General features: G+C 40.2%; 1 protein-coding gene and 1 long non-coding RNA gene across 4 annotated transcripts in view; one reads left to right on the forward strand and one right to left on the reverse strand.

The window, feature by feature from the left end:
• LOC137972397 (receptor-type tyrosine-protein phosphatase T-like) overlaps positions 1-10,000 on the reverse strand; it is a 97,901-nt gene that overhangs the window by 74,701 nt on the left and 13,200 nt on the right. For both annotated transcript variants that reach the window (XM_068819102.1, XM_068819103.1), the window contains exons 2-7: positions 6,482-6,795; positions 5,765-5,912; positions 3,480-3,734; positions 2,786-2,956; positions 2,205-2,423; positions 543-728 (exon numbers count right to left, since the gene is read on the reverse strand). In XM_068819102.1, coding sequence (XP_068675203.1) covers positions 543-728; positions 2,205-2,423; positions 2,786-2,956; positions 3,480-3,734; positions 5,765-5,912; positions 6,482-6,795 — 1,293 coding nt within the window. The remainder of the gene's footprint in view (positions 1-542; positions 729-2,204; positions 2,424-2,785; positions 2,957-3,479; positions 3,735-5,764; positions 5,913-6,481; positions 6,796-10,000) is intronic.
• The window catches only part of LOC137972400 (uncharacterized), a 12,392-nt gene continuing 2,992 nt past the window's right edge, over positions 601-10,000 (forward strand). The window contains exons 1-4 of one of the 2 annotated variants that reach the window (XR_011117114.1): positions 601-741; positions 3,516-3,729; positions 6,945-7,039; positions 8,023-8,069. This is a non-coding gene — a long non-coding RNA (uncharacterized lncRNA). The remainder of the gene's footprint in view (positions 742-3,515; positions 3,730-6,944; positions 7,040-8,022; positions 8,070-10,000) is intronic. The other variant, XR_011117113.1, reaches the window with a different exon arrangement.

Here is a 10,000-nt window from a genome sequence, read left to right on the forward strand (position 1 = left end):
CTCACTACGTCAAAACAGTGAGTGTGGCGTCGCCAACGACAGGACGACGGCCGATTGCAATAAGCTTTTCAGGTTCTGCGCATGACGGAAACGGAAAATAAACTTCCGGTATGCCGTCGTCGTGCCTCCCGACATGGTGCTTAAGGTCTCTATTGAAGAGTTGTGAGACGGGGCGTACGATTTATCGGCCTTATCCGAGAGGACTTGAAAGGCGAACCATTTGCAGGTGTCATTACAAAGGCAGCACTTTCTCCTTAGTTATTTAAAGACCTGAGTGTTAGTCCGACCGGAGTTAAACTTACGACCTCCCGCATGGGAGCCCAGTGTTCAACCATAAATATCTTACTAGCTTCGTTTTCTCTGTCCGTATTGTAAATTACGCCCCCATTGTTTTTCCCCTTAGATTTATAGTCCCTGCGCGCTTCGTACTTGGGCCATAAATCTAAGGAAAAACCGCGGGCCGTAATTTAAAGTACAGCCCTGGAACTCTAGCACCCGATTAATTTTTATGGATAAACATGCACCAAAAAATGGATCGGCACCTCTTCTTGCAGAATATACTTCAACTTCACAAAGACTGAGTCCCACTGGGTCTGAGCTTCTCACTCTGATGGTAACGTATTGTCCGAACAAACTGGGGCGACAGAAGAATGATACACCTCTTGAAGGAACAGTGAGGTTACTGCCACACAGAGGATTGGTTATACCATTATCACTGGATGCTGGGCCTAATGAACACAGGTAACTCACTTTGTATTCCTCTCCACATTTTTGATTAAATAACTACCCTTTTTGTGCCTTGCGTCGTGTTTCTTATTGATTGGTGATAATAATAAAGGCTATGATAAGGATCATTATAATAAACATTCGTGTAAATATAAATAGGAAATATACACATAGATTTATAATGTATACCTAATGTCCTCCCAATTTACCGCACACTAGCCGACAGGTGGAGATTTTTCGTTCCCCGAAAAAAACTCGCTTAGTGTGGGACGGCCTTTCAAGAAAAAATTGGCTAGTGTGCGGCAGCCTAAAGATTTGTTCTGTTGTGCTGATGTTTTCAACAAACCAGCAAAAGAGCTCATCGACTTGATCATCACATTAAGGAAGAAATTCCAAGTTTGCTGGCTTGTGCTTTGTTTTCCATGAAACCTACTTTTTCACCATTTCACGTTGTAGATTTGAAGGGAACGGGAAAGAAGAAATGTACAAAAGTTGAAATTTCACGCGATGGTCCTTTACCTCATTAATGTTTTTGACAAGTGACGTTTTCTGTAAATTTCGCAATTAAATTACTCTTAAAAATAGCGTTTCAAGGAAAAGCTTATTTTCGAAATTTCTGCAAAGAGCAAAAAAGATCTTCGAAGATGCCTTTATTGTGAATGTCTCTACTTTGACGTATCGCAATCTCTGGTTTTAACATGACGGTACGGTGGCTCTAATTTTAACCTTGCCCAAAAACGACGTGATCAAAAATGAAACCTCAATAGAAGCCAAGGTATTTAACGGAAATTTACAATGGCTCCTCGTACTCTACACATTCAGAACATTTCTTTGATGTCCTGTGGTCAACAATGACGTAAATTTCCAATCGTACTGTTCTTTGAATAACTAGAACAAACGATAATAGTTTTGCAGTTTTCTAGCTTATCCAACGTCTAGGCAGTGTAATTCCCAGACACTTAATGCTCATTGTACGATTAAAACGATTAGGGGTTAATCGAAAAAATCTTCAAGACCATGAAAATATCCGTTTTCTTAGAGGTTTGTCTATAGACCATTTTACAATTGTAGCTAAGTTATCTGGTCCAAGAATGGAAGCGAGGCTGCCGGTGACCCTGTTTTGATACAGACCTTTCTGCTTTTCTAATGTTAATGTAGACTAATTAGAATTACAACAACACCATTTACATGCTAAAAGCAGTGAAGTCTGTATCAATACAAGGTTACCAGCAGCCTCGCAGCCATTTAAAGGCTAGATCGCTGAGCAAACACCTGTAAAATGGCCAATTTTTTTGTCGGCTTTGCGATTGCGTGAACAAGGAAACGGTGGCAGTGAAGTTGTCGCAAACGAATCCTCAAGTAATGAAGTGTATTTGTTATCCTCTTTTCCTTTCATTTGTGGCTAAGAAATGGGCAAAAATCGCGAATACCTTACATCAATATGAGCCAAACCCTAATGAAGCTAAAATCTTACTTACCCACTCTAATGTCAAATGAACTCAGTTCTTGTCGGGTGACAATGTAAACCTCATTCACAAGTTCTTCTTGCCCTAAGTCCACTCTCCACCATGGATTTCTAACATTCCGATCGAGAGCTGAACAAGTATCTACGTTTGTGTCACCGTCCACAGCTCTGTCGCTAGGCGTGCTCGAACGGGGTCTAATCTGCTTCGTTAGCTTTCCCTGCGCAATATTCTCTTAGAAGTTAAAAAGGAACAATTTGTAAGCGGGTATCCTTAAATAACACTCTTCATGGTACGGATCTAAAAATCAGCAAAATTGGAGTCTCAAAATGGGGAAATCGTAAATTCGGACCGGCCTGTACAATGCATTTCGCATATACTTATTTTTACTTTCAAATATCTAAGATACCATCTCACAGACTACTGTCTATTGCCACAAACCAAAAATTTCTAGACTCATAATTTGATCCACCAACATTTTTTTTGTTTTTTTTACACTGGTGAATCCGCTCTTCATTACCTCACTCACTAGCTAATCGCGCATTTACTGATTTATTGTCTTACAATCTGTTGAGGTGTTAAAATGGTAGATTTACCTCGCGAGTACACTTCCACTTCACATAGCGAGAGTATCTTTGACTCTAGTGTGGTTCTAATAATAACGTATGTGCCAGTTGTCAATGGAGATTGATAACACACGCATGTCCCAGTAAAGTTTTTGAGCTGACACCAGCCCTGGCATCCAGTATTTCCTCTGCCTTCATTACCTGAAAAAAAAAAAAAAAGATGGGGTATTCGATTTTAGAATTTACACAATTAACAGAGAGTGAAACGGCTTTCATAATATCCGGCTCTTGAATCATAATTGCATTAACAGTCTGCAAGAGAAAATAAAGTTTATTATGTCTTGCAGTCTGCTAATATCACGAGTCAGAGAGGATCCACTCAAAATGGCTAGCTTTTTATTTATTTTGAATAACCTTAACCGACTCTATGCGTTTCTTTATCCTTGTGATTATTTGTTTAAAACAAGAAACAAAAATGTAATAAGGTTCTCTCATCATCATACCAAGCTAAAGAGTCCTGGAGGTGGCCATTAGTCGCATAATGGAAACAAATTATAACTATTTACTAAACTTCTCTTGGAAATCTCAAAAATGCATATTTCAAAAGGGCCTTGAGAAATACCCCTTTCTTTATTGAATCCCCACTTAACAGAAAAAGAAAGCAAAAATGTAAAAAAAAGATAACTTTGGACCTTTAATGGCATTGAAAGTCCCTCTTTCTTACCTACTCTGATGTCGTAAAAAACTTCACTGATTTCAGATGGCGGATAAAGTCTGTTGACAATGAAAATATCAGTAACGGGCACAGGATTATCTCCCAGGTCCACTCTCCACCAGTTGTGTTCTGCTTCCTTCGTGAGGGAACAATTGCCATTCGCGTCAAACAGTGGATTGCGATTCCCGTCCACTGCGTTTCCTGGTCCACTGGAAATGTTGTGTGTGGTCGACTGTGCGGTGGGCTTATTGAGGGCAAGGTTCTCTGTTAAAAATTGATTTTCAAACAATACAATAAACGCTATGTAACAGTAAATTTAAGGGTAACAATCTAAGAAAGATTGTCCAAACTACTTTCTTGATTTACCAGCACATAGAATTTTTTTTTTCAATGTAGTATTTCTTTTAACCTACTCCAAGCACAAAATAGGCCTTTTGCAACAAATGATCACATGGTACAAAATCCGCCATGATGGAGGGCAAGCTCATTATTATTTTCCCACTGGGACATTAAAAAAAAAAGAGACCTGAGCCAGTCAAGCTTGACTTGCCTCTGTTTTAATGTCCCAGTGGGGGAATAATAATGAGCTTGCCCTCCAGCATGGCGCATTTTGTACCATGTGATCGTTTGTTGCAAAAGGCCTATTGCACAATTGAACTATGAGGATACAATGTCTGATGAGTGTAAGTTGATCGCTTCCGTGCTTGACGTTTCTCAGTGTTCGAGAGAATTACAAATAAATAACCATCAAAATATTCGTGATAACAGACTTCCAGGTCAAACAAGAAGAAATATTAGGATGGTTAAAGTTTAGCAAATCTGTAGCCTACGTGTAGCCGTGCCCTGCCCCCGAAGGAAAAACTGGAGGAGGAAACGCCTACGAAACGTCGGCCCAAATCGTGTTCCGTGACGTCACAATAACTTATGCAATTTCTGGAAATAACTGGTATTTTCCGCGAAAGTGCGTGTAACAAAGGCTTCGTATTTCATTGAATTTTGATTGTATCATATGTATTCTGTTCTTTGGAGCTAATTGGCAAGTCGATGCATGTCCCTTTTTAACTGCATACTGTGTTTTGAGAGATCGAAAAGGATTACGAGCGTTATTTAGCCCACGGCAAGAAGAACACAACCTTTGACGTGAACGCTGCCATTACTAATTTTGATTCCACGTGTACACAGTCTCGAATTACATTTGTAGACTGTATTATGCTGTCCTTAAGAAAGGGATAAATTTGCAGCACAACCTTGAGGAATTCAACAAGAAGGTCCTAAACATCAAGTTTTTAAAAAGCTCAGCTTGTTTTCCGGTCGAAGGAATCCTTTCCAGAAAGTTCGGATTTCAGCACCCCAAAACGCCCCAGACTAGATAGTTACACCATATCTCGGAGTCAAGATGAGCAAACTCTTCACTTTCCTTTTGCACTGTTTCCCTCTCAACTGTTACCACCAACGACAAAAAGTGAACGGAGTCAACAGTATAACCTATTTTCATCAAAGAATTGACCGCGGTGAGTAACCAATGAGGGAACATTATCTCCATTCTGCTAAAAGCGTAAAGTCACGGAACACGATTTGGACAAGCTTTTCGTGCACGTTCCTCCTTCCGTTTTCCCATCGGGGGAGGGCACGACTACACGTAGGCTAGCAAATGATCTGGAGTTTAATGGTAAATTTTGCCAACGATGGTGATCTTGTCCTCATCCGACATCTTAATAGAGATCTTACGCAAGGACGCCACACATCTCACATCTCGTACGTGCGTTTTACATTTCGGTATATTTCCGCAAGTCTCTGTCCTTCTCGTCAATACAATGGCTTGAACTGACCAAATTTAATGTTATTTGGCGAAAGCAGGCACCCGACGAAAACCCTTCAATTTTTTCTCCAAACATCCAACTATTCCTGGAAACTTGATACACAATTGCCTAGTCGAACAACTCATGAAATTATTATTAATCGTGAAATTATTACGATAGAAAAAAATTATAATTTAGACAACGTCCTCGTAGCCGTCCTCGTTGTCCTTGTGTAAGCTCTCTAATTTTAGGTTCAAACGGAACACAATGTCAGAACAATACACCGTATAATATTTGGAAAATGTTGGATCGGCAAGTAACTGTTAACATGTTGTTGAATTTTCTGATTAGATCCCTGACTTTCTAATTCGTGAAGAATATTTGAAGTCACCTCTTGCCCATTTTGATCAATAACTTACAGAAATAGATAACAGTAGGCTCTTAATACGGATCGCACTTGTGTCTGCCGTAAATTCGTATGATGAACAGGTTTACCTGGGTTTCTTTTTACGCCAAAGATTTCTACCCTCATACAAAACTTATTATGTTCTGCTTTTCCAACGAATCGCAGCCATCTAGCTAAGACTCCTCCCGAGAGAATGTTCTTGACTTCACTGTGTCTGTCGTAATTTCCCAGGAACGTCTGGAAGGAAAAAAACAAAACAAAAAAAAACATCAAATGTTTTGATTAACAAAATTTAGCACGTAATATTCAGAGACTATACTCCAGATAACGAACGTACGAAATGAAAGGAGAATATACCCGATTCTTTAATATCACTTGGCGTGAGAATTGTACGCTGTCAAATATAGGCAAGAAAATTATATCCTGTCCATTCCTTCATTGCAATACTTGTTTGTCACCAAACCCATCAAGGCCCTATAATGAACGATAACAAACCAAAATAGGAGTAACCGCAGCCGGAATTGCCAGAACACAATGCGCTCTTGTGATACAGCGAGAATTCTTGAATGCTAATAGTATTAACACTCGTTTGCCTCGAACTGCATTAATCAGTTACTAAATGCCTTACTAACACTGAAAAAGATGAACGGTCAACTTTAATTACGCTCAACATCCGGAGAGATGTCCGTGTCACTACAGATATTGTTTAATTTGTTTGATTTTCCCATTGGTGGTAAGAAAATTTTGTAATTGAGAGAAGTGATTCTCTTGTAAAACACTTCAAATTTTCGTAAATGAGTTGGCACCTTCAAACGTTCAGTGCTTTCATAATCTGTCCAACTTAGGCCATCTTTTGATGTCTGTATAGTGTAGGTCTCCACCCATTCATCTGCTTTTGAATTCCCCTGAGTGGACACAGCACATATGATGTGAAGTGACTGTAGATCAATCTGTAGATATGGATTACTGTCATTGGCTGAAGCACACCAAGATGATCCTGCTGTGTAGTTTAACCGGCCATTTCTTGTTGGTGTGCTTGCATTTAGTGTAGAAGAAGCAGTTATTTTGTTGTCCGGAATGGATCTACGTTGCATGCCAAGATCCAAATAAATGCAGTCACCTGGAAAACAAAATCAAAAACGTAACAAGATTGTTTGACCGGACGGGAGTTGAAACGTGGACAGGAGTTCAAAATCGCAGGTTTCCGGTACCCAGTATCTTTCTGTCTGTTAAAAACCGTCACCTGATCTGTGTCAAATTGCTCTTTAGGTTTACTTGAGTTGCTTCCGTATCCTTCTGGCAGAGAATCTCGACAGCTTGCAAGACACAGACAGACTTGTACACGTGACATGGTAACCTCAACGGTAATGGGAATAGTATTTATAATCTGTCATTTAGAATTATGGCTGAAACCAGACATTAGCTTGTATAGACACCTTTGGGAGACTGGCCACCCGACCACTGCCCTCCATCATTCATGGGTTAAACCACTGGACTACTGACTACAACGCGGGAGGTCGCAGGAGCAACACTCAGGGTCTTTAAATAACGGAGAAGGAAGTGCTGCCTTTGTAATGACATGGGTAGACTCTTTACTATTCCCGAATAAGGATGCATGATAAACCGTAAGCCCCGTCTCAAAAGCCTTCCATGCTTATAACACTGTGGGGCGTAAAATAACACACACACACTATTCGCAAAGATCAGGGCATGTAGTCGCCTCGATGTTGTGGTATGTCCACTGTGGTATGCCATGGGTAAACGTTCGGATATACATGCTACACCAAGATGCTTTAAAATTCGAGGATAATCAAAGATATGATGATGATCATATATGATGGTGATATCGAAAAAGGAGAGATCACTCAACACTGGGAATTAACTTTTTTCCCTACTCCATGCAATGAATATTGCGTCCTATTGCGTCATGAGCGTTAAAGGGAAAACGGTTTATCGTCCTTACTGGAGAGAAAGCTAGAGAATTGTCATTACAAAGTCTGTAGTTTCTCCTTGGTTATTTTAAGAATTTTGTATGGTATCTTTGTTCAGGCGGAGTTGAACTCTGTTGTCCGATGTTCAACCAACGGAGACAGTCGGTCGGCGGTCATGCTATGTCATTTATGAGCTATGCTCAAAGCGATTCGCAAAGGTTTCCAATTTCACCAGATTTAATTAGACAGAACAGCCTCCTTGCATTAGGGAACAACTGGTTCAGCCTCCTTCACATTGGGTTTTTTTAACTCTGTTGTATTTATTTCAATAGCTACTTATTCTATTCACGGCTCCTCTAAGCTTCAAGTTTTACGTATCGCTTGTATAGCTAATAACTGGTTTTGTTCATTCGTAGGTAGTAGTGGGAAAACTATGCTCGTTGAACAGTTACAACGCAACCAGGTACCACACCTCTGCGCTACTTCCTTAAAATGCCTAGTGCCATCGTAGATTCATAACAGGACGGTGTCAGTGGGGTTAACCGTCAACTGTCAAAGGGCCAAAAACTGGGCAAGCGAATATCAGTCGTCAAATGTCTCAAACCGGTTTCAACAATCTGGAGGGGATTTCTCATTAGAAGGATTAACTAAACAACACTGTGTTACTTAAAGGCAATGTTATGGTACCATATGAGACCCCAATAACTGCTTAACAAGACGCACATTTCAATGTGACGTAACAAATTACCATGGCAACATAACAACCATCTAAAAACGCCATATATATATATTTAACAATTATTCGCCGAATGCGAAGTGAATATTGGTGAATATTTACCGAGACGTAGTCGAGGTAAATATTCCCCAATATTTCTGAGGCTCAGGCGAATAATTTTCAGCGGCGAATATCAAGAAAGTGCAAAACAACGGGCTAAAACGAGATAAAAAGGCACGAAAAGTGCTTGATTGGAGAGAAGAGTGGACTACTTTTTCATTACAGATCTACAAGCTTGTTTCGTAGGAGCATGCCGCTGCCACTCTTCGGGATCTTATAATTCTATTTACATAAACGCGGTATTTATGCGTTCAAGAGGCCTTTTGCAATTAACGATCACATGGTACAAAATCCGCCATGCTGGAGGGCAAGCTCATTATTATTCCCCCACTGGGACATTAAAACAAAGAGACCGGAACCAGTCAAACTTGACTTGCCTTTGTTTTAATGTCCCAGTGGGGGGATAATAATGAGCTTGCCCTCCAGCATGGCGGATTTTGTACCATGTGATCGTTAGTTGCAAAAGACCTATTTTTCACACTTGCTTGCACATTGTTTAGTTCTTAACTACACGTTATTTAGTAAACACTTACTTGCATGCCGGCAGCTGCTTACTAACTCTGACCTTTTGTTAAGTGTGGCGTGCTCCGGGTGGCACATTATGTAATATTTATCAAGTGTTCATAAGTTACATCTTTTAGTAGTGTTACAATACGCACGCCCTTTGCCTAGAATTTTCCAAGTGATCTTATACTCTGTTTTTGCTTTCTTTAAGCGCCATACATATTTGCTTAGGTCAGTTTGATTACTGTATTTTTCTGTCTTAAAAGATTGCTTATGGTTGGCGAACCTCGCCTTAAAGTCCGTGTCCGTATGCCCTACATAGTGCTCAGTCCCCTCGCTAGATGTGACAAAGGCCTGGTACACAATGCCCTTTGCGAGACACTGGTTGTCGAGTGGGCACTCCTGTTTTTTCCTGCAGTTGCATAGCCTTTCTTCGCGTGTTTCTGCTCCTGGTTGTAGTAGTAGGCGCTTATTTTTTGAATCTATTACTCAAAGTAACAGGTACACGGGTAAGAGGAAAGTCGAAACAGACATTGAAGTCACCGAGAATCGAAACGGGGGACCTCTTGCTCCAAAAGCTGCGAACTAATCAACTGAGCCACGCCTGCTCCTCGTGTTTAAGAGCTTATATCGAAAATACGAACTTAATGTTGAAAAGTGATAAGCAGGCTAAAATGAAACTCTCTGCAAAGTTCAAAAAAATAATCTCGGGAGCGGATTTAGAGCCACCTTAAAAAATTGTAATAGGCCATTTCCGAGTTCATGTCTGCCTCCTCTTCAAAGCGAGTCTAAGTGGGAGGTTTTTGTGATGGTAATTAGTTCTCCTTTGCATATGAATGAAAACTAATTTTCATAAGAAAAATTTCGCACTTAGACTCGCTTTGAAGAGGAGGCAGACGTGAACTCGGAAATGGCCTATTGTGTTGTTGCTATGAATGTCCTCCAGACATTTCTTTGTTTTTACACTTTGAGGAAAGATTTATCTTAGTGTGCTAATCACTCCCGAGCAATAAAAAATGAGGGTCACCCAGTTGGTTTTTGAGATATTAGCGCTA

Source organism: Montipora foliosa, chromosome 10 (assembly GCF_036669935.1).
Source record: "Montipora foliosa isolate CH-2021 chromosome 10, ASM3666993v2, whole genome shotgun sequence".
Classification (NCBI taxonomy): Eukaryota; Metazoa; Cnidaria; class Anthozoa; order Scleractinia; family Acroporidae; genus Montipora; species Montipora foliosa.